The sequence below is a fragment of the Hippoglossus stenolepis genome, chromosome 9 (genome assembly GCF_022539355.2).
Source record: "Hippoglossus stenolepis isolate QCI-W04-F060 chromosome 9, HSTE1.2, whole genome shotgun sequence".
NCBI lineage: Eukaryota > Metazoa > Chordata > Actinopteri > Pleuronectiformes > Pleuronectidae > Hippoglossus > Hippoglossus stenolepis.
The window spans coordinates 29,005,335-29,031,377 of NC_061491.1; the positions used below are offsets into that span (position 1 = coordinate 29,005,335).

At 47.0% G+C, this 26,043-nt stretch overlaps 3 protein-coding genes across 4 annotated transcripts in view; all 3 read left to right on the forward strand.

Moving 5' to 3' along the window:
- qsox2 (quiescin Q6 sulfhydryl oxidase 2) overlaps positions 1–4,553 on the forward strand; it is a 9,724-nt gene extending 5,171 nt beyond the window's left edge. The window contains exons 9-12 of the mRNA XM_035165256.2: positions 2,311–2,433; positions 2,543–2,693; positions 2,765–2,953; positions 3,120–4,553. Coding sequence (XP_035021147.2) covers positions 2,311–2,433; positions 2,543–2,693; positions 2,765–2,953; positions 3,120–3,643 — 987 coding nt within the window. The 3' untranslated portion in view covers positions 3,644–4,553. The remainder of the gene's footprint in view (positions 1–2,310; positions 2,434–2,542; positions 2,694–2,764; positions 2,954–3,119) is intronic.
- Positions 4,554–5,605: 1,052 nt separating this feature from the next.
- LOC118114692 (nucleus accumbens-associated protein 2) lies at positions 5,606–15,433 on the forward strand. The gene is made up of 8 exons (XM_035165267.2): positions 5,606–5,850; positions 8,924–9,601; positions 10,318–10,529; positions 11,304–11,563; positions 13,446–13,622; positions 13,707–13,812; positions 14,274–14,371; positions 14,506–15,433. Exons 2-8 carry the CDS (start codon positions 9,161–9,163, stop codon positions 15,129–15,131), a joined length of 1,920 nt encoding a protein of 639 aa, XP_035021158.1. The 5' UTR covers positions 5,606–5,850; positions 8,924–9,160; the 3' UTR covers positions 15,132–15,433.
- A 396-nt stretch (positions 15,434–15,829) lies between these two features.
- Positions 15,830–25,562, forward strand: LOC118114688 (bromodomain-containing protein 3). 2 transcript variants are annotated; one of them, XM_035165257.2, is made up of 12 exons: positions 15,830–15,949; positions 18,729–19,021; positions 19,730–19,841; positions 20,177–20,314; positions 20,394–20,541; positions 20,733–20,902; positions 21,003–21,419; positions 21,974–22,102; positions 22,177–22,383; positions 22,556–22,776; positions 22,856–23,154; positions 23,243–25,562. In XM_035165257.2, exons 2-12 carry the CDS (start codon positions 18,930–18,932, stop codon positions 23,359–23,361), a joined length of 2,052 nt encoding a protein of 683 aa, XP_035021148.1. In that variant the 5' UTR covers positions 15,830–15,949; positions 18,729–18,929; the 3' UTR covers positions 23,362–25,562. The 2 variants fall into 2 exon arrangements, with proteins under 2 accessions (XP_035021148.1, XP_035021149.1); XM_035165258.2 differs by having other exon boundaries at positions 22,177–22,359.
- Positions 25,563–26,043: the final 481 nt, after the last annotated feature.

A 26,043-nucleotide genomic window follows, 5' to 3' on the forward strand; every position in this document is an offset into this window, starting at 1 on the left:
CAGTCCTGCTGTTTGTCCCTAAAGACTTGGTGTGGAGACCTCTGTCTCTCACAGTCCTGCTGTTTGTCTCTAAAGACTTGGTGTGAGACCTCTGTCTCTCACAGTCCTGCTTTGTCTCTAAAGACTTGGTGGAGACCTCTGTCTCTCACAGTCCTGCTGTCTGTCTCTAAAGACTTGGTGTGGAGACCTCTGTCTCTCACAGTCCTGCTGTTTGTCTCTAAAGACTTGGTGTGGAGACCTCTGTCTCTCACAGTCCTGCTGTTTGTCCCTAAAGACTTGGTGTGGAGACCTCTGTCTCTCACAGTCCTGCTGTTTGTCTCTAAAGACTTGGTGTGGAGACCTCTGTCTCTCACAGTCCTGCTGTTTGTCTCTAAAGACTTGGTGTGGAGACCTCTGTCTCTCACAGTCCTGCTGTCTGTCTCTAAAGACTTGGTGTGGAGACCTCTGTCTCTCACAGTCCTGCCGTCTGTCCCTAAAGACTTGGTGTGGAGACCTCTGTCTCTCACAGTCCTGCCGTCTGTCCCTAAAGACTTGGTGTGGAGACCTCTGTCTCTCACAGTCCTGCTGTTTGTCCCTAAAGACTTGGTGTGGAGACCTCTGTCTCTCACAGTCCTGCCGTCTGTCTCTAAGACTTGGGTGTGAGACTTCTGTCTCTCACCAGTCCTGCCGTGTCTCTAAGAATTGGTGTGAGACCTCTGTCTCTCACAGTCCTGCCGCTCTGTCTCTAAGACTTGGTGTGGAGACCTCTGTCTCTCAGTCCTGCTGTTTGTCCCTGACTTGGTGCGGAGACTCTGTCTCTCCAGTCTCTGCTGTTTGTCCCTAGACTTGGTGCGGAGACCTCTGTCTCTCACAGTCTCTGCTGTCTGTCCCAAAGACTTGGTGCGGAGCCTCTGTCTCTCACAGTCTCTGCTGTTTGTCCCTAGACTTGGTGTGAGACCTCTGTCCTCTCCAGTCTCTCTGTTTGTCCCTAGACTTGGTGAGACCTCTCGTCTCTCTCAGTCCTCTGTCTGTCCCTGACTTGGTGTGAGACTCTGTCTCTCTCAGTCTCTGCTGTTTGTCCCTAAAGACTTGGTGTGAGACTCTGTCTCTCACAGTCCTGCTGTTTGTCCCCAGACTTGGTGTGCCTCTGTCTCTCAAGTCCTCCTCTGTCTCTAGACTGGTGCGGAGACCTCTGTCTCTCACAGTCCTGCCGTCTGTCTCTAAAGACTTGGTGTGGGGACCTTCAACCATGGAGTAGGTTGCTGCAGGAGCATGTGGTGTCAGGGGGCTGTTTGGACGCCCCCTGCTGGGCAGGGTCAGTAGTTTCCGAGGCGTCTGTTAACCCTTGGATCTGGTGAGTGTTGCTGGACCTGAACGATGCTGCTCTGGCTGCAGGTCTGAGATCTGTGAGGATCATCGACCGGCTGCTGGAGCTCTGGAGACGCTGTCTGACGGGACATGAGCGCCTCCTGTTGGAGGAGCACAGCCTCCTCCCCCTCTCTCTCTCTCTCTCTCTCTCTCTCTCTCTTGCTCTCTCTCTCTCTCTCTCTTGCTCGCTTCTCTCTGCTTCACTCTGTCTCTCTCTGTCTCTCTCTGTCTCTCTCTCTCTCTCTCTCTCTCTCTTGCTCGCTCTTCCTGCTTCACTCTGTCTCTCTCTCTCTCTCTCTCTCTTGCTCGCTCTCTCGCTCTCACTCTGTCTCTCTCTGTCTCTGCTCTCTGCTCTCTGTCTCTCTGTCTCTCTCTCTCTCTTTTCTCTCTGTCTCTCTCTGTCTCTCTCTCTCTCTCTGTCTCTCTTGTTTCGCTTCTCTGCTCTCACTCTCTCTCTCTCTCTCTTGCTCGCTCTCTCGTTCTCACTCTGTCTCTCTCTCTCTCTCTCTCTCTCTCTTGCTCGCTCTCTCGCTCTCACTCTCTCTCTCTGTCTCTGTCTCTGTCTCTCTCTCTCTCTCTCTCTCTCTCTCTCTTGCTCGCCTCTCTGCTCTCACTCTGTCTCTCTCTGTCTCTGTCTCTGTCTCTCTCTCTCTCTCTCTGCTCTCTCTTGCTCGCTCTCTCTCTCTCTCTCTCTCTCTCTTGCTCGCTCTCTCGTTCTCACTCTCTGTCTCTGTCTCTCTCTCTCTCTCTCTCTCTCTTGCTCGCTCTCTTTTTCTCTCTCTGTCTCTGTCTCTGTCTCTCTCTCTCTCTCTCTCTCTCTGTCTCTCTCTCTCTCTCTCTCTCTCTCTCTGTCTCTCTCTCTCTCTCTCTCTCTCTCTCTCTCTCTCTCTCTCTCTCTCTCTCTCTCTCTCTTGCTCGCTCTCTCGTTCTCACTCTGTCTCTCTCTCTCTCTCTCTCTCTCAGTTGTATCCTGGTCGGGGTTCGGTGGTGAAGCTGATGGAGACTCTCTCTGATTGGCTGCTCAGTTTACCGCTGCAGCGAATCCCCTACCAGGCCGTCCTTGACTTGGTGGACAACAAGATGAGGGTGAGACAGACACACACACACACCTCTAAGCTTTCAGACATTCTGTGGAAATATTCAGTGCATGTCTGAAATCTGCTATACACACACTGACTTCCTGTTTCCTGTCCAGATCTCAGGTGTGTTCTTGGGGGCGGAGCTTCGATGGGTTGGTTGTCAGGGCAGCAGGGCGGGGCTACGAGGTTACCCGTGTTCCCTGTGGACTCTGTTTCATGTTCTGACCGTCCAACACGATGCCACGCCCACTGCTCTGGAGAACACAGGTAATGCAGAAACACCCGTGACGTGACTGTGCACGTGCTTTCCTGTCTGTGACCCTGTCGTCATCACCCAGGTCTGGAGAGCGAGGCGGCACCGGTGCTGCAGGTGATGCGTCGGTACATCAGGACGTTCTTTGGCTGTGAGCAGTGCGGCCGACACTTTGAGCAGGCGGCGTCCGTCAGTCTGGACGCAGTGACGAGCAGAGCGCAGCAGATCCTGTGGCTGTGGAACCAACACAACATGGTCAACGACAGACTGGCAGGTAAACACGTCTCGCTGCCGCTAGCAGCACGCTAACGTGCATCTGATGTCACCAAGACCACATGAGTGTCCCTAAAGTGAAGATAGAGATAATTATATATAAGTTATTATTATTATTATTATTGGTTTCATGTTGCCCCCACGGCTAACCCTAACCCCCCCCACAGGCTCTCTGAGTGACGACCCCCTCTTCCCTAAAGCTCCTTGGCCGAGCCCCGCCCTCTGTGCTTCCTGTCACGAGGAGAAAAACGGCGTCCATGTCTGGAACCAGGACAACGTCCTCCGCTTCCTTCGACGTCACTACGGCGCCTCCAACCTGTCCCCCAAATATACCCTCACCCTCCCACGACCCCCTGCTCCTCCCGCAAACCCCGATCCTGATCCGGTTTGGACCGCTCAGCCACAGGATGAGCGCCGAGACGGAGACAGGAAAGAGGCGGAGTCTGGACCCGCACACTGGGCCCAGAGGGGGGAGGCAGGTGAGGACAGGAGCGAGGAGCCAGGCCACAGGAAGGGGGGAGGCGGGAGAGGAGGGGGGATGTGGATCCTGGGTCTGGGCTTCAACAGTGTCGACATGAGTCTGTGTGTCGTCCTCTACGTTTGCTCCTGCCTCTTCCTCATGCTGCTCTTCTTCTTCTTCAAAGTTCGCTCCAGGAGGTGGAAGCTTCGACACTCCCGCCTCCACGTTTGACCTGAACCAGATCCATCCAGACCTGACCGGGTTTGGTTTAGACAGAACCACACAGGTTTAATACAGGTTCAGTTCAAGGCTGGAAGTTCAGAGCGTCTCTGAAAACGAGCTTCTGCTCTGAACATGAAGTCGACATTAAAGGGTCAGACTGAACCGGACCTGGACCCTGGACCCTCTGGCTGTTCGATGTTAGAGGATCAGATGTGGAACTGGGTCTGGACTTGTTGCACTTAAGGACTCAATTTTAAATCTGGTCTTGACTCTTAAGATCTGGATTCGGACCAGATCTGAGACCTGGTGTATTTTACCTGGACCCAGAACTCAAGGACTCAATGAGAGAACGGACTGGTTCTAAGTTCACTTAATGCCAAACTCGCCTGTTCTGAGGCTCCGCCCCCTGGTGTATGTGTCACTGTCGTGTCACTTGAAGAATGACTGGATTGGTTTTATTGATCTGTTTATTTTTTGCTGCTGCAGGTTTTTGTTTTGGTGGATTTGGCACCACCTTGTGGTCGGTGATTTTAAAATGTAAATATTAAAAGTTTAGATTTTTAACGTTATAAGTTTTTAAATGACGGACAATGAAATGATGAACATGTCAAGAAATATGACTCATGTAGAAACATCAGTGTCAAAAGTTTTAATTTAATTTTGTTGATAATTTCCTGTTCATGTCGTTTTCAAACTCACTTCAATTATTAATTATTTTCTAATAAACAAGAGAAATAAAAGTTTTTATTTGTTTGTGTCTGAAGGAAAACGTTGAAGACGAATAAAACAAAAGTGAATGAACAAGATGAAAAATACATTTTAATGATCAAATTCAAACTTTAAATTGTGTTCTAGAAGGTCTGTTTCTTCAACTGCTGTTACCATGGTAACCATTAATTAAATGTATTTTTTCAGTTTTCTTGTTGTTTTGGCCTCAGTGATCCTCCATACAGTTTTCTGTAAATGATGTGTAACTGGTGTCTGGCTGCAGAACAGGTCATATACCCCTCCTCCTCCGCGTTAGCAGATGGGACATGGTGTCCATACCTGTGGTTGTTCTGGGCCCTAAACTACGAAGCAGGATTTGTGGTTATCAGGTTAACTTCAGGTTTAATCCAGAGTTTTCAGTCCTACAAAGCTCGTTCACTTGTTGTCGTGGTAAATCACCAGGGTAACTTATGATGAGCAGCTAACCTGCTCCGGGTTAAGTTGGAGATAAGAGATCAAACAGTATAAAGCTCCGCCCACTGACCAATCCCTTCCTTTGAACCATGACATCATGTTTTTAGAGGATCTGTGGAGCTGGTGTGGATTGTTCGAGTCTCTGAGGAGGACCAGGGTCTTCAGAGACCCACAAGATCCTTTGAGCTCCTCTGATGAGTTTCTGAAAGATCTAGATTCTCCTCAGAGGATGAACCTCTGTCAGCTGCTGGAGCCCAACAGAACCAGCCTGACCCGTAGGAGCAAAGTGAGTTTAGTTCGGTCCAGTTCAGTTTAGTCCAGTTCAGTTTACCTGATGCTTCCTTCATCTTTATCACTTTCATCAACTATATCACAGACAGTTAGAGAGAGAGAGAGAGAGATGGGATGTTCTCCATCTGTACTAAAGAGATGTCTCTCTCTGTCTCTTTTTCATGATAGAAACTAAACTGAACTAAATATGATGATGGAGGCTGAGGTGTGTGTGTGTGTGTGTGTCTGTGTGTGTATCTGGATGTGTGTGTGTGAGTGTGTGTGTCAGCCTGGCACACAGTCGCAGTATGCACACTATGTACTCAGCATGCCAACTCAGCCTCGGCACTGCAATGCAGCGCTGTGCATTTGGCCAAGTCATGCCACACACACTCACACACACAGTCACACACAGACACACACACACACAGTCACACACAGTCACACACTCACAGACACACATTGTGATTGTGTGAGTTGTGTGTCTACATGTGTGTATATGTAAACCTTGCAGTGTGTGTTCTTGCTCGCCCCTCTCTCTCTCGTCCTCTGCAGGGCACTTAGCCGCATTAGCTCCCTCACTGTCCTCAGATGACTCCTCCTCTTCCTCCCTCCTCCTCCTCCTCACTGTCTGCTGTGTCTCCCCCTCCTCCCCCTCCTCCCCCCTCCAGTGACACACCAGACGATGCGTTGACTGAGCGGAGGAGAAGAAGAAGAGGCAGAAGAAGAAGAAGAAAACCTCTCCCAGCTGCTGCATGGAGGAGGTGAGGAGCTGTCTGTCTGTCTGTCTGACTGATAGATTCGTTTGTCTTTTTTAATCCATCTCTCTGTTTCTTTATCTACCTGTCTCTCTCTCTTCCTTCTGTTCACACTGGTGCCTGTCTGAACTGAATTGAACTCTAAAACAGACTGAAGTCACATTTACTGTACTAGACTATCAGACTGTGCTAAACTGAACTAGACTCTGCTGGACTATGCTAAACTGAACTAGACTCTACTGGACTATGCTAAACTGAACTAGACTCTACTGGACTATGCTAAACTGTACTAGACTCTATTAGACTGTTCTAAACTGAACTAGACTCTGCTGGACTGTGCTAAACTGAACTAGACTCTGCTGGACTGTGCTAAACTGAACTAGACTCTGCTGGACTATGCTAAACTGAACTAGACTCTGCTGGACTATGCTAAACTGAACTAGACTCTGCTGGACTATGCTAAACTGAACTAGACTCTACTGGACTATGCTAAACTGAACTAGACTCTGCTGGACTGTGCTAAACTGTACTAGACTCTGCTGGACTATGCTAAACTGAACTAGACTCTGCTGGACTATGCTAAACTGAACTAGACTCTGCTGGACTATGCTAAACTGTACTAGACTCTATCAGACTGTTCTAAACTGAACTAGACTATACTGGACTATGCTAAACTGAACTAGACTCTGCTGGACTATGCTAAACTGAACTAGACTCTGCTGGACTATGCTAAACTGAACTAGACTCTGCTGGACTATGCTAAACTGAACTAGACCCTGCTGGACTGTACTAAAGTGAACTAGACTCTACTGACCTATGCTAAACTGAACTAGACTCTGCTAGACTATGCTAAACTGAACTAGACCCTGCTGGACTGTACTAAACTGAACTAGACTATCAGACTGTTCTAAACTGAACTAGACTATCAGACTGTTCTAAACTGAACTAGACTCTACTGACCTATGCTAAACTGAACTAGACTCTACTAGACTGTACTAAACTGAACTAGACTCTACTGAACTATGCTAAACTGAACTAGACTCTACTAGACTGTACTAAACTGAACTAGACTCTACTAGACTGTACTAAACTGAACTAGACTCTGCTGGACTATGCTAAACTGAACTAGACTCTACTAGACTGTACTAAACTGAACTATACTATACTGGACTGTTCTAAACTGAACTAGACTCTGCTGGACTATGCTAAACTGAACTAGTCTCTGCCGGACTATGCTAAACTGAACTAGACTCTACTGGACTGTACTAAAGTGAACTAGACTCTATCAGACTGTTCCAAACTGAACTAGACTCTGCTGGACTGTACTAAACTGAACTAGACTCTATCAGACTGTTCTAAACTGAACTAGACTCTACTGGACTGTGCTAAACTGTACTAGACCCTGCTGGACTATGCTAAACTGAACTAGACTCTACTGGACTGTACTAAAGTGAACTAGACCCTACTGGACTGTACTAAACTGAACTAGACTCTACTGGACTGTACTAAAGTGAACTAGACTCTACTGGACTGTACTAAAGTGAACTAGACCCTACTGGACTGTACTAAAGTGAACTAGACTCTACTGGACTGTACTAAAGTGAACTAGACTCTACTGGACTGTACAAAAGTGAACTAGACTCTACTAGACTGTACTAAACTGAACCAGACTCTACTGGACTGTACTAAACTGAATTAGACTCTACTGGACTGTACTAAAGTGAACTAGACCCTACTGGACTGTACTAAAGTGAACTAGACTCTACTGGACTGTACTGAACTGAACTAGACTCTAATGGACTGTACTAAAGTGAACTAGACCCTACTGGACTGTACTAAAGTGAACTAGACTCTACTGGACTGTACTAAACTGAACTAGACTCCACTGGACTGTACTAAAGTGAACTAGACCCTACTGGACTATGCTAAACTGAACTAGACCCTACTGGACTATGCTAAACTGAACTAGATTCTACTGGACTGTACTAAACTGAACTAGACCCTACTGGACTATGCTAAACTGAACTAGATCCTACTGGACTGTACTAAACTGAACTAGACCCTACTGGACTATACTAAACTGAACTAGACTCTACTGGACTGTACTAAACTGAACTAGACCCTACTGGACTATGCTAAACTGAACTAGACCCTACTGGACTATGCTAAACTGAACTAGATTCTACTGGACTGTACTAAACTCTACTGGACTGTACTAAACTGAACTAGACTAGACTCTACTGGACTGTACTAAACTGAACTAGATTCTACTGGACTGTACTAAACTGAACTAGATTCTACTGGACTGTACTAAACTGAACTAGACTCTACTGGACTGTACTAAGCTGAACTAGACTCTACTGGACTGTACTAAACTGAACTAGACTCTAATGGACTACTAAAGTGAACTAGACCCTACTGGACTGTACTAAACTGAAGTAGACTCTACTGGACTGTACTAAAGTGAACTAGACCCTACTGGACTGTACTAAGGTGAACTAGACCCTACTGGACTGTACTAAACTGAACTAGACTATACCGGACTGTACTAAAGTGACCTAGACTATACTGGACTATGCTAAAGTGAACTAGACCCTACTGGACTGTACTAAAGTGAACTAGACTCTACTGGACTATGCTAAAGTGAACTAGACCCTACTGGACTGTACTAAAGTGACCTAGACTATACTGGACTATGCTAAAGTGAACTAGACCCTACTGGACTGTACTAAAGTGAACTAGACCCTACTGGACTGTACTAAAGTTAACTAGACTCTACTGGACTATGCTAAAGTTAACTAGACTCTACTGGACTATACTAAAGTGAACTAGACTCTACTGGACTATACTAAAGTGAACTAGACTCTACTGGACTATACTAAAGTGAACTAGACTCTACTGGACTATACTAAAGTGAACTAGACTCTACTGGACTATACTAAAGTGAACTAGACCCTACTGGACTATACTAAAGTGAACTAGACCATCTATCCATCATCACAGAGGTGTTTCAGTCTCACATGTTCTCAGTTTGTGAGATGTACGTGACCCTTTATACCTGCCCCCCTTCTGGTTCCAGCTGGCTCTCGGATCTGAGTTGACCCCCATCAGGACCATCTAGTCCCTGCACCACCTCACTCTGACCTCCACAACAACAGTATGTACCTCAGATGTTGTTGTATCTGCAGCCTCCCTGACACCTAAGCTCCACCCCTCCGTCAGTCTGTCTGACTGTTAAGGACCGCCTCCTTCCAGCCTCCGTCTCTCTTGAGCCCCCGGTGGCTTCCTGTGGCGTCGCGCTCCTCCCGCCTCCATCATGTCCGACGGGCTGCTGCAGGTTGAGATCCCAGACTTCGGCAGCAGCGTGCTGGGCAGCCTGAACGAGCAGCGGCTGCTGGGCCACTACTGCGACGTGTCCATCCTGGTGCAGGGTCAGGCCTTCAAGGCGCACAGGGCTGTCCTCGCCGCCTCCTCCCTGTACTTCAGAGACCTGTTCAGCTCTGCAACTGACTCCTCCTCCTCCTCCTCCTCCTCCTCCCAGGCGGTGTTTGAGCTGCCGTCTTCTGTAACGCCGACATGTTTCCAGCAGATTCTGTCGTTCTGCTACACAGGACGCCTCAGCATGGCCGCCAGCGAGCAGCTGGTGCTCATGTACACTGCCGGGTACCTGCAGATCCAGAACATTGTGGAGCGAGGCATGGAGCTGATGATGATGAAGGCCTCCTCCTCCTCCTCCCCTCTCTGCTGCGATTCACAGGTTGGTTTGGCCACGCCCACAGAGCTGAGTTAACTTAGGTAGACACGAGTCAGTGGAGTTAGTCCAGATAGTGAAGAGTGTTTATGTGTTGGTTGGTGCAGAGTTAACCTCCCGACCTCCTGCTGGGAACTTAACAGTGCTACCTTCACTGCAATGCTAATGTTGCTAATGTTGCTAGCAGTAGATTGCTGGGTTCAGGAGTTTATTCTCAGTCGCTGCATCTTCAGCCTGAAACAACATCCAGCATAAACGTGGTTTCAACGTGAGACTTGACTGTTCTTGTAACTTTTGTAGCTAATTGGTCCAATCAGACGTGAGGATGCATTTCATTCCAGGTTCAACTGCAGAGTGAAGATATTTACACATGAATAACGGAACATTTCTGTTTCTCTGGGAAACATCTGAACATTTTGTCACTTTTTCTGTCTCAGAGAAAAACTTTGCATCACCAACATTTTAGGACCTCCTGAAAAACAATCAGTCCAAGTTAGAATCTTCAGAGTTGAAGCTAAACTCTGAACTGACTTTATGTTTGTAGAGAAGTTTCCTCATCGTCCTCTTTTAGTCAGTGTTTGTGTCTGTAGCATCTAGTGGACATTAAAGGACTTGCAGCTCAATGCATTTTTTGATCTGAAGCTGGTCAGACCAGGCTCCGCCTCTGAGTCCATTGAGCTCACGATGAGGTTCAACCATCACAGAATCTTTTCTAATCACAGACGACATCAGCAGACGAGCTCGGAAGCTTTGACAACCCGGTGGTCCAGCAGCGGCACAGCGCCCCCCAGCTGCAGGAGGCCAGTCCAGACCAGCCGGCCCTGAGTCCTGAGGATCTGTTGTTAGCCGTGAGCAGGATAAAACAGGAGAGAGCCGACACTCCTCCTGCTGAGGAGAACGCAGGAGCAGCGGCAGGAGGAGGAGAGGAAACTAGGTGAGAACCAACAGGATTGAAGTTCAGATCCGTGTCGTCATGTTTGTTTGACCCGGATTGGAAAAGTTAAAGTCTTCCTGTCATTGGTTGAGCTGTTGTGACTAATGGAGGATATGTTGTATCTGTAGTTTTTGTGTGTTACTGCTGCCAACTGTGCTGAAAGCCTTTATGTCCAAAAAGAGATATGTCCATTTCAAAGGAGGATACCATCAATGTCCCTTCTTCCATGTGTCCTCTATATAGGCATGGTTGTTCCTCCACTAGAGGGCAGCTCAGAGTCAACAAACACAGCGATGGTGGAGGAGGTTGTGATGATGTTCCTTTGGTCCTGGGTCATGTGACATCATGTGGATCCTGTAGTTTCTTACCAACTCACAAAAAGTTCCATTGTTAAAAATTCTTCATCTTGTCATCTCAGTTGGACCATTAGCTACACTGCCCCCTGTGATTGTGAGTGGTACTGCTTCATTTCATCCGTTTTACTTCAGCCTTTACACTCAATTTGATGTGAACCTGACTCTGGTCCTGGATCTGGTCTCATCTCTGAGGGGACCTCTATGGCTGCATTGGGACTGAGCCTCCTCCTGCATGTGAATTTCAAACTCCTTCATTGATATGAATGGAGCAAGTCATGTGATGCAGTGTTGGTGTCAATGCAGTAACATTGGAAATCAAATACGTGACGTGCTTTGTAACGACAGAGAATTTCTGTTGTTCACCTTGTGATCATTGACACCAAAGATAAGATAGTTGCTCTGTCCGTTCTGTCCTCAGAGTGGACATTGCCACGGACCTCCAGACCTCCAGGAACAGTGCTCTGTGTTACCTGGGTGCCAGTGGAGCTTTGGTTCCAGGGCTGCAGTCCTACCTGCTGGCTGGTGGGGGGCGCTCCAGTCCAGAAGGGTCCAGTCTTCCCACAGACTCTCCTCCCTCTCACCCCCCCACTGAGGAGGAGCTGGAGGAGGATTACTACGGCAACACGGTCCATCCTGGACTCTACCAACACCTCTACGGGCACCCTGCAAACGCCTACAGTAAGTTACTTCATGGTACAGTCCCATTTCAAACGTGAACCTGTATGGAAGCGGAGTGATGACAAAACTTAACACAATATCTGTCAGAATATCTGCAGCCGTTGACACTCTAAACTACATTTTGACACCAGAGTCCCACAGCACCTCCTGTGTCAGTGAAGTTGAACAGATGTTACAGATGCTGTAAGATTTGTGATGCGTCAGTGATGTTCATCACTTTGCCCTGATTGTTCAACAGAGCACATCTAACATTTAAAGCCTGAAGTCTTTGTTGAACTATTGTGTTTCTCGATAATATTACTTTATCACCAATTAAAGTAGTGTAATACTGAAATGAATGCAACACTAAGGCATCATTATTATTGTCAACATGAATATTAAAGTCACCAACAATAAGTTCTTTGTTTTTGGACGAGGTTTGATAAAAACTTAGGGATTCAGTTAAAAATTCAGAATAAGCCCCCAGGGCATATGATTGGCTGTTGGTGTTTCTTGGATTGGTGTGGAAGACTAAGAACAAGACTTTCAAATGAGTTGTAGCTTAGTTTAGGTTTAGGATTAATTGATAGACTGGAGTTAAAAATAGCAGCAACTCCACCTCCTCGACCAAAGTCTCGGGGAACGTGTGAATTTACATGACTGGGGGTAGATTCATTTAGGCTGACATATTCATCGGGATGCAGCCAGGTCTCAGTGAGGGACAATTAATCTATTTTCTGATCTGAGACTAGTTCATTTACTAAAATAGCCTTTGATGATAGTGATCTTATGTTTAAGAGTCCACATTTAATTATTAACAGCTAGATAGATTAAAAAGAAGTTTAGTAAATGTGTTCCTCCACTTTCTCTTTACCACAGCTGCTCAAACCTGATTGGTCAAACTAGAAACTGAAGCCAGAAGCTTCCAGCCCCATAATCTGTTCCCTCCCCTGAAGATTCAGTTTATTCACATGAAGAATGTGTTTGTAGAGATTAACGCAATACAAATAAAATTGAATTGAAATACTACACCAAAGAATCATCTTGGTAACCAAACGGTTACGATGTAAATCATGTGACTATAATTTCCCTGGTTTGACACTGGTCAGGGACCTTTGACCTCTGCGTGTGGTTCTCCCTGCTCTTCTGGCTGTCTCTGTAACATCAGCTGTCTGAGGAATGGGAAAATGGGAAAATATATATAAATCTAGTCCATAGCAGGGACGAGGCAGTTCCTACTTGTTTTTTGCTCAAAATGACTGAGTTGCTGGACCAAGATCACGTCTTCTTAACATGAAGCCAAAATATCTCAGATATACTAACGCTGCCATCTAGTGGGTTAGAAAGGTTTTACTGAACCTTCTTAACTGAGTGAAATGACCTGAAGTATTTCAGCAGCCGCCATAATAAGAACTGTTTCAAATAACTGATTCAAACCAAAGTGATCAGAAACACTTGAACAAACATCAGGGAGATAAGAACGACCTGAAACATCTTTGCAAACATTTATTTAACGACTACTTTGATTTTCTTGTTTGGTTCATGTCCCATCTGCTAACATGGAGGAGGAGGGTTTATGATCTATACTGCAGCCAGACACCAGGGGGAGTAAGAGACACCTTGGTTTCACTTTTGTGTGTGTGTGTGATATAAAATCTCACTTTTATTTGATGATAGTTTGCATTGCTAAACTTAATGAGTTGTGATTTGTGAGTCGGACTTTGTGTCTGCAGAGTTCAGGGGTCGTGATAGTGACCCTTTAAAGTTTTTCCTTTTGTCCACAGTCCTCTAGTGGACAACAGGTGAACTGCAGGTTAAGAGACTTGATTGACAGCTTTGTCATTATGCGTTCCTGTTTTTTCTGACCCCTCCCCTCTTGTCTCCCTCTTTCTTATTGGTCCAGTCCAAGAGAAGCTGGATATGCTGCCTCTCCCATTGGCTAACGAGCGTCGACCCTGTGTGCTGGTTGGTCGTGACAACATGGCTCTACCTGCCAGTCTGATCAGTCAGATTGGGTATCGCTGCCATCCGTCACTGTACACTGAGGGCGACCCGGGGGAGAAGGTGGAGCTGGTGGCAGGTAGGACGTCCTGTAATGTGTCGTCATAGTAACAGGTTATGAAACAGACGTGAAGAGATGAACCGTTGTGACGTGTGTGTTCAGGTTCAGGTGTGTTCATGACTCGAGGTCAGCTGATGAACTGTCACCTGTGTGCTGGAGTCAAACACAAGGTGCTGCTCAGGAGACTGCTGGCTACGTTCTTCGACAGGTGAGACCCAACAGGTGGTTAGCCTAGCTTAGCATATGGACTATTTCTCTCAGTCTTTGATTACCTCTGTAAACAATGTAAATGTTTCCGTTTGTTGACATCATCAGATGTCAGTGACATCATCAGACAACATGTGACATCACCAGACATCAGTGACATCATCAGACGTCAGTGACATCATCAGACAACATGTGACATCACCAGACATCAGTGACATCATCAGACGTCAGTGACATCATCAGACAACATGTGACATCACCAGACATCAGTGACATCATCAGACAACATGTGACATCACCAGACGTCAGTGACATCATCAGACAACATGTGACATCACCAGACTTTAGTGACATCGTCAAACAACATGTGACATCACCAGACTTCAGTGACATCATCAGTGTTCAATGATCAGGTTCTGACTTACAGTGTAGGAGCTGATTGGGCTGTTATGGTTTCCATAGAAACACACTGGCCAATAGCTGTGGTACAGGGATCCGCTCCTCCACCAATGATCCGAGCCGAAAGCCCCTGGACAACCGAGTGTTAAACACTGTGAAACGTAAGACACACACTCACACACACTCACACACACTCACACACTCACGTATTTTGAAAACACTGAAACATTTCTTTCATCCTCCCTCATTGTTTTTCTCCTCTTCCTCCTCCTTCTCCCCCCCTCCTCCTCCTCAGTCTACTGTCAGAACTTTGCTCCCAACTTTAAGGAGAGTGAGATGAACGTCATTGCGGCCGACATGTGCACCAACGCTCGCAGAGTGCGGAAACGTTGGCTCCCAAAGATCCAGTCGCTCCTCCCGGACGGCCTCCCGGCCTCTGGCTCCTGCCATCCCCGCAAAGCTAAGCGTGGGGGAGGAGCAGGAGGAGGCGGAGGTCAGGGTGCAGAGGCCGCGGTGCAGCCCAGCGGCAGCCCCTTTGAGCTGGACCTGCGACAGCTCAGCGCCTCCTACCTCAGCCTGGAGGCTCCGCTGTACGCAGAGAGACGTGGGAGGGAGGCAGCGGGGGAGAAAGAGAGGGAGAAGGAAGTGCCAGCCGCCATCTTGCCTCACCTGCAGTTCGCCGGGTCGCGTGGGGGCGGGGCAGGCAGTGGACAGGTGGAGGAAGGGCTGATAGGAGGCGAGGCCGACGGGGGAGGGAGGTTACAGACTGAACCACCTTCACACCTCCCCCTGTCCCTTTCCTCCTGCTCTTCCTCCTCCTCCTCACACCCCTCCCCCCAGCCGGCAGAGCCCGCTCCTTCTCATAGAGGATTGGCCGACACAGAAGAGAGGGGGGCGGAGCCTCTGGAAGACAGCCAATAAGCTTTCTATTGCATCTGCCTACCTGTATGTAAATAATACAATAGCTACCTGTTCCCCCACCTGTCTGTCTCCTCCCCTACCTCACTACCTGTCTACCTCTCTACCCCCTGTCTGTCTGTCCGTCTGACCTACCTGTCTGTCTGCTCGGCTCTGCTGCATGTTAACAGCCTCCTGCAGTCCAGCACAGGCCCATAGCAACAGGACTGATGATGAAGAAGATGATGGTGGTGATGTGATGATGATGATGATGATGATGATGAATTATATTCACTCTATGATAATAAAGCTCCTTGATAATCAGACTCTATTTCTCAATCGTGGGCCTCAACCTCTGTGTGTGTGTGTGTGTGTGTGTGTGTATGTATATATATATATATATATATATATATATACATATATATAGTTTTACCAGGAAGAGCGGGCCCCGGGCTCGCTGCTTGCCGCTCTGCATGCTGGGGAGTGTAGTTCGAACCTCGGCGCCATTCTGAACCTCGTAAATCTCGCTAGCCATTCACAGCAGCCCAGTCATCCTCTCAACCAATCACTGCACTTCAACCACCTCACCCACTAATAACTGCGCTATTTTTTATCCCCCAGCAACAAATCACAGCCTCTCAAACAGCTCACAGCCAATCACAGCGCCCCAGCGGCCCGAGCAGCCAATCGGAACACAACAACATGCATGATGCCGCTGAGCTGTGCGCCTGCGCACTGGGCAGACAGCTGATAACTCATCTATTATGCTACTTGGCTAAAACCAAGCGGAGAGAGAAGCCGCCGCAGCCGCCGCGGGACGCACCGGAGGAGCCGAACCCAAAGTAAAGCCGCTCTCTGACCGGGGCCGGGGGGGTGCTGGCGGGGGGACGGGCCGGAGGGGGGTCCCGGTGGGTGCAGGAGGAGCTGGAGGCTCGGAGTCGCTCGGCGCCTTCAGACAAAGCTCAGCTAACAGGCTAACAGCTCATTAGCTAGCCAAACACCGCGGCAACATCTGCAAAGATCGGAATTTTAAACCTTTCGATCCGGTCACTGGTCGTTTCATAACCGCGTAAAAGTCCCGGTGAGTCCTCCAGCGCTGCCCCGGGGCCGCCGCGGCCGCTGGGACCCGCAGTAATGCTCTTTCAACGCGCTCGCTCAGTAGCTTAGCTCAGGTAGTTAGCGACCTAGCTCGTATTTTGCATCGGCTTGCCCGCCATCTTTTTAAAGCGAGATAAATGAGCTTCTTCGTTAGCCCACGGAGCAGCGGGCCCGTGGCCGCAGCTGGAGCGGATCTCCGCGGGGAAACCACCGGGTAAACCCGGGCCCGGTGGCTCTGCGGGCGGATGGTTGTGCTGCCGGGGACTGGATGTGTGCAGTTTGTCGGTCGCAGCGGTGAGTGTTAGCTGTTAGCTCCGCGTTAGCAGCAACAGACTGCGAGCAGCCGCCGGGACCGGAGGTTTGTGGCTCGTTATCCGGGCGGCGGGTGTTTATTGTGGGTTCCGAGGGGGAGAGCTCCGGTGGTTCTGGTCCCGGTGCGCGACTCAGTGTTCGGGCCTGAATCGGTTTGTGTCTGATGTGAACGGATCAGAAACACATGTGATCAGAGTAAATCTGAAACTAATGTTGACAAATCCTTGGTTCGAGTCCCAGACACATGATTGTTGTCTGATCAATAATCGATGAAGTGATTCAGGTGGTTTGTGACGAGTTTACAAGTTAAAACTGAAACTGTTGATCGGTCACTCGGATGTTTCCTCTGTTATTTAATATATGTAATTATCACATGTTAACTAATCTCAGTGATTAATCGAGTACAAAGTGATTATTGGTGATTTCAGGTTTTGAATAATCAATGATTTTCAGTTTTGATCAGTCTGATGGATGTTTCCTTTTCTACTTTCTTTCTGTCACTGTGAACTGGTCTCGAGGTTTTCTGTCTATTTGACCAAATGATCAACAGAGTGAATTGATAAAGATAATGAGTAGTTCCATCTTTAATGGAAATTCAAAGCGATCACCTGGATCATTTCTCCTGTGTTGTCTGACATTCAGTTTGTTTTCAAATGAGAGAATCTGAGAAAGTGAAGCTGAACGTTGGTTTGATAAAGTCTTTGAACCAACTCGACTACGTAGTTTGAGTCAAATGTTCAGTCAATGAATTGAGTTATTTAAATACTAGATGTTTTCTGCTTTTCTTCACATCAAATGGAACATGTGTCGCTGAACTTCTACCTGTTCACACCTTTAAATGAAAAGTCCACACTTCTGATTTTACAAAGTCTTTTCTGCATGTCAGAGTTTTGAAGGCCGTGTAACCAATGGGACTTTCTGAACATTTAAAAAATTCAATCTTCTGACCCGAGCTCCTGTACATTATGTCTTGATCAGATGTTGGAGTCGGTGAAGCTGATCATTTAACTTTCCTCAGTCTCCAGCAGGAGTTTCTGAAAAGTCTCAGATTCTGACAGGAAACTGAAAATCTTTACTTTTCACTGTTCTCTGTTGTTTTTATAGAATTCCTCAGAACGTTGATTTGAACGGTTCAAACTCGCCGAAGTCAACATCCTGCAGTAATGCCTCTTATTTGACAGAAAAATAATTTAGTTTATAGTTTGACCTTAAAGTAAAAGTGAGGAATAAATTCTTCATGTTTAAAATGGTCAAGAAACCCGTCGGCAGTTATTTGAAGTGTGTGATGCTTCACTGTCACCGTCGGTCTCTGTGTTCTTTTTAATCTTGAATATTAACATCAGCTTTGCTCTCAAACATCCTGCGTCCTCTGAATGTTGAGTGGCGGTTCAGACCTGATCACATCAGACTGGTAAAACAATAAAACATATTGATATAAAATATTTCAAAGGTATAGAAAGATGAACAAAATATTTCTTAACTCCCCATAACGTAATAGAACTAAGAACATTATAAACTTTTTCAGATATGAAGATTTTTCTCTGCTTCTCTCCCGACACTCACTGCACGTTAACGTGTTTTCACCATATGTAATGAGACATGATGTCATCAGGAGATGATGAGGTAGAAGACTTGACTTTCTGCTGCAAAAGAATGAAAGTTTCATATACCATGTTTTTTTATTTTAGTTCCATTTAAATAGGATGCTTTAAATAAACAGAAATAATCTGATCAATAATTTATCAATGTGATGAAATCAGCCATATATCCCAGTGTGATTTTGGAGATTTCTGACCTAAAACCATCTCCACATGTGAGCAAACATGAAACCTAACATACAGTTTTCATATTTTGTCTGAGAAAATAAAACTCTAAACTTCTAAAAAATGTTGCTTTTGTTTTCATACTTATAAGTTTTATATAATTGTATTTGTACTTTCTTTTTATATTTATTTATTATCAAGTATTGGTCTCAGAAATGTCTTATTTAATATTATCAGCCCAAAAAATCCATATCAATCAGGTTGTAGTCAAAATGATTGCAACATAATTTTTGAGAAAATTGTAATTATTCATTAATGAGTTTTGGCATGTTAATATGTTGAGAAGTGAAATATATATATCTATATCACAGCTGAGTGTCATCATGGTAACGTGAAGTTTTAACAGTTTGAAAATGTAAGTGATGAATTCTGTGTCTCTGTCTCTCAGGTGTGAGATGGGAGTTTGTCTCCTCGAGGGAAACATCGAGCTAAAGGAACGGCACCGACCAAACCTGAACTGAACACACCAACACACACCTGTGTGCCCACACGCACACACACACCCTCAGACCACAGGGGGAGTTGTTTTTTCATCTTCAGGTCAGACACTGCTGTCCCACGGTGCATTGTTACGTCACCATCGTCCACCATGTCGGACGCCCCCGAGGCTGCGCCACCCAGCCCCCCTACCCTCACCAACCCACCAGCCCCTGAGGTCACGAATCCCACTAAACCTGGCAGGTCAGTAACCAATCACACCTGAGCTGAGCCCAGCGACCAAGAGAAAAGTTGTTTTCACACAATTGTTTAGTTAGTGTCCTGTGAAGCAGCAGCAGGTTGTCGGGTCCGACTCGTTCAAACAGGAACATGTGGGAACATCCAGGCGAGGGGCGGAGCCTGTAGAGCAGCAGGGGCGGAGCCTGTAGAGCAGCAGGAGGCCGGACATGACGTATAAACTCTGCTGTGGAAAGATCAGTGTTGTTGTTTACAGCTCATCCACACCGGCGTCGGCCCTCATCACCAAAAGATCTGGAACCTCCTCGTGTTTCCAAGTGGACGTCTTCGTCTTCTACGTGTACGGCTCCTCTTCTTCATCCTGAGATGTTTGTGTTCTTCCAGTTTCACGTCCGTCACGTGTTAGAAACCTCATCAACACGTCCACTCGCTCTCTGGGAAGCTTCCACACATTGTCCTGCTGTTTCCTCACATGGACTCACGAGGACATGTTACAGACATTTCACTAGGAGGCTGCAGGAGAAGATCCAGAAAATGTCCAGAGACACTGACTCAGACATTTGTTCTCACATCCAGAACCTGCAGAACATGACAGGAACGTGTCTGTGGTTCAGTTCATGTCTGAAAACAGCTTGAATATTAAACACAGATTTACAGTGATGAAAACATACCTGAAACAGGTGAGATGAACTTTACCTCTTCTGTGTCCTCCAGAAAAACCAACCAGCTGCAGTACATGCAGAACGTGGTGGTGAAGACTCTGTGGAAACATCAGTTCGCTTGGCCCTTCTACCAACCTGTCGACGCCATCAAGCTCTGCCTGGCGGTGAGTCACTGTCCTAACAGACGCATTCTGTTCATCTTCAGTTTCAACCTGCAACACAACACAAGACGCACACAGAGACGACAGATAAACCTAAACTGAATCACTCTATATCTGGCGTTTTTAGCCTACATCCATACCGCTACGTTTTAGTTTGGAAACTGATCTTGGACACCTAGTGGCCAGACTACACAACTACCATTTGACATCACGATGATATGGAAGTATGGGCTGGTCTACTGAGGTGGCGTTTAACAACAAACAATTGTCACTAATTAGTAAATCAGGGTAGCTGTTTTGCCATTTTGATTCTAAGCTAATAACGTCCGTGTTTCCAGGACTACCACAAGGTGATCAAGAACCCGATGGACATGGGAACCATCAAGAGACGTCTGGAGAACAATTACTACTGGAGCGCCAGTGAGGCCATGCAGGACTTCAACACCATGTTCACCAACTGTTACATCTACAACAAGGTAGGTCACACTGCGACGTTCACACCTGCTCACATCCACTGACACGTTAACAGCACCGCGTCTCTTTCCTGTTTTTCAGCCAACAGACGACATCGTGCTCATGGCTCAGGCCCTCGAGAAAATCTTCCTTCAGAAAGTCGCTCAGATGCCTCAGGAGGAAGTCGCTCTGCTGCCACCGGCTCCCAAAGGAAAGAACAAGAGCAAGCAGCCCGCCACCCCCACCACAGGTAATACCACAGTACTACAGTTGTACTGTACTGCGACCACAGGTCATTCTACAGTTCTACAACCGTATACTCTGAAATATTTTTATAGTATTAAGGGATATTGTTGATGTACATTGGTTTTACTGTGTAGTGCTACTGCATCAGCTGTACTAACAGTACTCTCGCTCTTTCTCTCTGTTTCTGTCTCTCAGTGAGTCAGCAGGCGGAGTCTTCAGCCTCCCCTCCCCCCTCCTACCCCTCCCCGTCCCCTTCTCAGACACCTGTCATATCCACCACGCCCACACCTGTCCAAGCCACGCCCCCTGTCTCTGCACCGCAGCCCCCAGCAACAATGATGCCGTCTGCACAGCCTGTTGTCAAGGTAACATACGTCACACGATCTAAAATACAAAGAACAGACACTGTCTCTCTCTCTCTGTGTCTCACACCTGTCTCTTTCCACCTGTCTGTCTCTCTAACAGAAGAAAGGTGTGAAGAGGAAAGCCGACACCACCACTCCCACCACGTCCGCCATCTCTGCTGGTCGTGCCGACTCTCCATCTGCTCAGGACAACAAACCAGCAAAACTGGGTTCGTCCCGCCGTGAGGCCGCCGCCCGCCCTGCTAAGACCCGCCGAGAGACGGGTGAGGAGGTGGCAGTGGGTGAGATGGGAGGTGGAGGAGGAGGAGGAGGAGGAGTTGGAGTTGGAGTTGGGGGGAAGAAGGTCGGTAAGCTGGGCGAGCAAATGAAACACTGCGACGCCATCCTGAAAGAGATGCTCTCGAAGAAACATGCTGCCTACGCCTGGCCCTTCTATAAGCCCGTGGACGCAGAGGCACTGGAGCTGCACGACTACCATGACATCATCAAACACCCCATGGACCTCAGCTCCGTCCGGGTAACACACATGACATCATCACACATGGCAGGTCACATGTCATCACACAGTGAGGCCAGGGCTGCGTTCGGTAAAACGTTATTTAAAAGATTGGTGGAACTACAGCAGCTGAGAAGGTCCTTCTTGTCATAGAAATCTCGGTAGACGACGTGAGTTTAAATACACTTGACGTTCCGTCTCTGTGTTTGTCCATTAAACAGTTTCAGATTAAATGAATATGATCTTATTAAATACATTTTTTATAAAATACAAGAACATGTAACATCTTCAGTTGATGTAAACAGCTGCTGCTTCATCTGTTGTTAACAATCCATAATGCCTTTTAATACGATAGTTTATATACACGCAGCTGCTGATTGGTCAACACCTCGGACACACCCACCAAACGATAGGAAACAAAGCTCGTTGACACGTTTAGAAGAAAGATGTGTTTCACGTAGAAACCTTTAAGAAACGCTGCAGCACATTTTGAGATTGAACCTCAGATCTTCGAGTCAGACTCATCACCAGGTTCAGTCTCGTTGTTGACAACAGTTTATTTCATGTGTCAACAGAAAAAGATGGATAAAGGCGAGTACAGTGACCCTCAGAGCTTTGCCACTGACGTCAGGTTAATGTTCTCCAACTGTTACAAGTACAACCCTCCAGACCATGAGGTCGTGGCCATGGCCCGGAAACTGCAGGTACGTCAACCCTCAGATTCCAGAACAAGCTCTGCCCGTGTTGAGGTCATTGATGTGACTGTGTCCGTCCTCAGGATGTGTTTGAGATGCGTTTCGCTAAGATCCCGGACGAGGGCCTGGAAGTGTCCGTCCCGTCTACGACACCACTGGTCAGTAAAAGCACCGCTTCCTCTGACAGCAGCAACAACTCCTCCTCAGACGAATCTTCCGACTCCGAGGAGGAGCGAGCCACGCGATTGGCTGAGCTACAGGAGCAGGTTGGTGCTGCTGAGCAATCACAGGTCAAGAACATCCTGGTTTCCTTCTTTAATACTGAACATTGCTATTGATTTAAAGAGTAAATAAAATGTCAAATATTCATAGTAATCATTGATTGAACTGAATGATCAGTGGAAGGCGTTCCTGATTATTGATCGGAGATTGTAGATATTGATAATTAGTCTATTCCACCAGTTGAAGGCGGTGCACGAGCAGCTGGCCGTCTTGTCCCAGGCTCCGGTCAGCAAGCCAAAGAAGAAGAAAGAGAAGAAAGACAAGGAGAAGAAGAAAGACAAAGGGAACAAGGGGAAGATGGAGGAAGAGAAGAAGCCAAAGGCTGCCGCTCAACAGCCCAAACCAGCCAATCAGAAGAAGGCACCGGCCAGGAAAGCCAACAGCACGGTGACCGCAACCAGGTATGACTCAGTTCATCAGTGAATCCTAATGTTTCTGTGTAAAATGCACCTGACAAACCACTTCCCTGTGCGTTTCCAGGCAACCTAAGAAAGGCAGCAAGACGTCAGGCGGCGGCTCGGCAAACGGAGAAGACGGCGAGGAGTCGTCTCTACCGATGTCGTATGATGAGAAGCGCCAGTTGAGTCTGGACATAAACCGGCTGCCGGGCGAGAAGCTGGGTCGCGTCGTTCACATCATCCAGTCCAGAGAGCCGTCGCTGCGAGACTCCAACCCCGACGAGATCGAGATCGACTTCGAAACGCTCAAACCCTCCACGCTCCGAGAGCTGGAGCGCTACGTCAAATCCTGTCTGCAGAAGAAGCAGAGGAAGCTGCTGCGTAAGAACGACCACGACACAAACATGACACTCACCACAGATCCAACCTGTTTGTTAACCTCTCCCTCTCTCTCGACCCCCACCTTTAGAGAAGGCAGCGGGCGGCGGGGCTTCAGGAGGCGGGGCTAGTCGTTTGAGTGGCAGCTCTTCTTCCTCCTCTGATGACAGCTCCTCAACGGGAACCTCCTCTTCCTCCGACACAGACTGAACACACACACACAACACACACACACAAACATGTTACTGAACACAGAGTTTATACACACACTCAATCACAGGAACGACAGTTAACACATGAACACACATCCATGTAAACTTCCACCATGAACACACACAAGACAGAGATCCAAACTCTGAACTTCTTACAACACACACGCCCAGACTTGGAGACTGTATGTAAATAAGCAAACCTGTTTTTTAGCTCCTAGTGTCGTTTTTTTTTTTTCTTCCTGGAGTAATGGAGAGACAGAAGAAGAAAGAACTTGTCCGAGAGGAGGAGGTCTGTCTGTTCACCAGTTGTACTGATCTTCTCTTAACTGTCGTCTCGCTGCTGTGGAGAGAAATAAAAACATCCACATTTCTTCTTCCTCGGTTTGGACGTCGGCTACGACCCCTGACCTCTGAACACATTCCGGAAGCATCTGTCATCATCAGGAGGACGAGGAGGTCTCAGTGGGTTTCACATCGTTGGAAGTGAAGCTGTAGTCGAGCAATAAGTGAAAAGGTTTTCAGAGAGGAAACATGTCTGAGATGAAGCTCAGAGCATCATGGGAGATTTAACCAAAACCTGGAGAGGAACAAGCGTCTCAGCGGCCGAGTGGCGTCTTTTCTTCTGGTGCGTTCACACCGACTGCGACGCAAAGATCACACGAGATTACAAACAAAGTCAATGCAGAGAAATTTGCAGTTGTAGTTGTTTCTGTCATTCTTCCCCCGGAGTTTCCACATGTACGACGCAGCAACTTGATCCCTTCTGCCAGTCGTCCTCTTCTCTTCTGGAGGAGAACCGGCGAATATTCCCCGTTTGTGTTTATTCACGTGATTAACCTCAATCAACTCAAATGATCCCACGGCACGTTTGGTGTGCACGCACCATTAGAGTCCAGTTCTGAACGATTGGCTAAAAAATAAACCCTAAAAAAACGTCCTCGTCAGCTGATCAACGTGTAGAGACGTGAAAATTGTTGATAAGAAACTTTATTTGAACGTCTCCTGTTAACAGACGCTGTTTGACACGTCCTCTTGTAAAAATGATGTCACACTTATGTCATATCAGCTGTTTGACACGTCCGCAGAGTTCAGGAGCTGCAGTTAGAGGCGTGTGTGTGTGTGTGTGTGTGTGAGGTCAGAGGTCAACCAGTTTTTAATGTGACATCATTAGTTTAAACTGGTTAATTGGTGAATGACGGATGATTATTGATAAGTGGTAAAGTTCATCTGTGACTGACGTCTCTGCAACAATGTTCACGTGTTACTAATTTCTGTTGATTGACAGTCTGAGCGCAGCTGATCAATCACATCCACTTCCTTTATGACTGAAAATCAAACAGCTGATCAGATATTGATCAGCTATTGATAAGCTGAGCTCATATCCAGGTTTCGTACTGTCGTTCGATTTAGACCCTCTGAGACCGACGCTGCCCTCTGCTGGTCCTGAATCACAAACAACCCATTGTTTGACTGGGGTCAACGCTGGGGGCGTGGTCAACGCTGGGGGCGTGGTCGCTGGACCCAGACCGCTCTGAGACAGACAGCGAGACAGACATGTTTCTTTTTAACACTACATCTTTATTTCCTGTCATTTGTTTTTTGTTTTTCAGGTTGTGCTGAACCCGTTTATGTCTTTATAAGATTTGCGATATAAAATGTCTTTGTACGACGTCCCCCCCCCACCCCCCCTTCCGGAGGTTAAAAGTCAGAGCTAGAATTGAAGCTTCACCCAAATTTCTAATTTTTAATCATTTTAACTCTAAAGTGTCCAAAATAAAGAAGTCGTCAGGATGAAGACAAAACTTTCTCAGCAGAAAAAAGTCCAGTGAATATTTGAGACATTTTAGTAAAGTCACGTCGATTGGCTCCTTTAGTTCTTTTTTGGTTTTTTTTATATAAAACTCATTCGTTTACATGTTTCTTCTGTTGGTTGACTGCGCCTCCACCTGGATGCACTGAGTCACTGCACGTTCAACTTTTAAAAGGAATTTTAATTTACATATTTTAAACAGTTTAATTTCATGTGTTGGTATGACATCACAGTTCTGCCCTCTCCTGATTGGTTGGGCGGAGTGGGGCAGTTTGCTGATTCCTTCAGAAGAAGCTTTACATTGCGTGATGTTAGTATTTTCTGCGTGTAGCACAATGTCAACTTGTTTCTGTTTTGATCTGAGTTTCTGATTAAATCACGTGACCTCACTGCTCACCTGTCCTAACTCCACGTTGTCGGTTTCACCTCTGACTTCGCCTGTTTGGGGGTTTAGTGGGTGGCGCTGCAAGTCAGACAGTAGCCAATCAGAACGTTTCTCATTCTTTGTCGTGTGATGTTAACATCCAACACTGTTTCTATTGGCTCCCGCCTGACAGGGAGTGTCATGTGACCTTCAGAAACTTCTGCTTCACAACGCTTTTTCTATCGTCAACTTTCAGTTTGTTTCTGTTATGAACGCTGCCATCTTGTGGTGATGACGTCATTTGCAGTCAGTCTGTTCAGTAGTGATTGTGGAGTTGTGGTATCGAGGCCCCGCCCACACACACTCAACCATCCTGAGTCAGTCTCAGCTGTCAATCATGACGTCTCAGCCTGTTTTTATATTCTCAAATAACTGATTCAAACCAAACGGATCAGAAACACTTGAACAAACATCAGAGAGAGAAGAACGACCTGAAATCACAGAAA

Coding starts and splice junctions, on each gene's coding strand:
- LOC118114688 (XM_035165257.2), top strand. CDS start 18,930: ATGTCGGACGCCCCCGAGGCTGCGCCACCCAGCCCCCCTACCCTCACC. Junction 20,903..21,002: donor CTGCACAGCCTGTTGTCAAG/GTAACATACGTC, acceptor TCTCTCTAACAG/AAGAAAGGTGTGAAGAGGAA. Junction 22,103..22,176: donor CCATGGCCCGGAAACTGCAG/GTACGTCAACCC, acceptor GTCCGTCCTCAG/GATGTGTTTGAGATGCGTTT.
- LOC118114692 (XM_035165267.2), top strand. CDS start 9,161: ATGTCCGACGGGCTGCTGCAGGTTGAGATCCCAGACTTCGGCAGCAGC. Junction 11,564..13,445: donor GCACCCTGCAAACGCCTACA/GTAAGTTACTTC, acceptor TTATTGGTCCAG/TCCAAGAGAAGCTGGATATG. Junction 14,372..14,505: donor AGTGTTAAACACTGTGAAAC/GTAAGACACACA, acceptor CCTCCTCCTCAG/TCTACTGTCAGAACTTTGCT.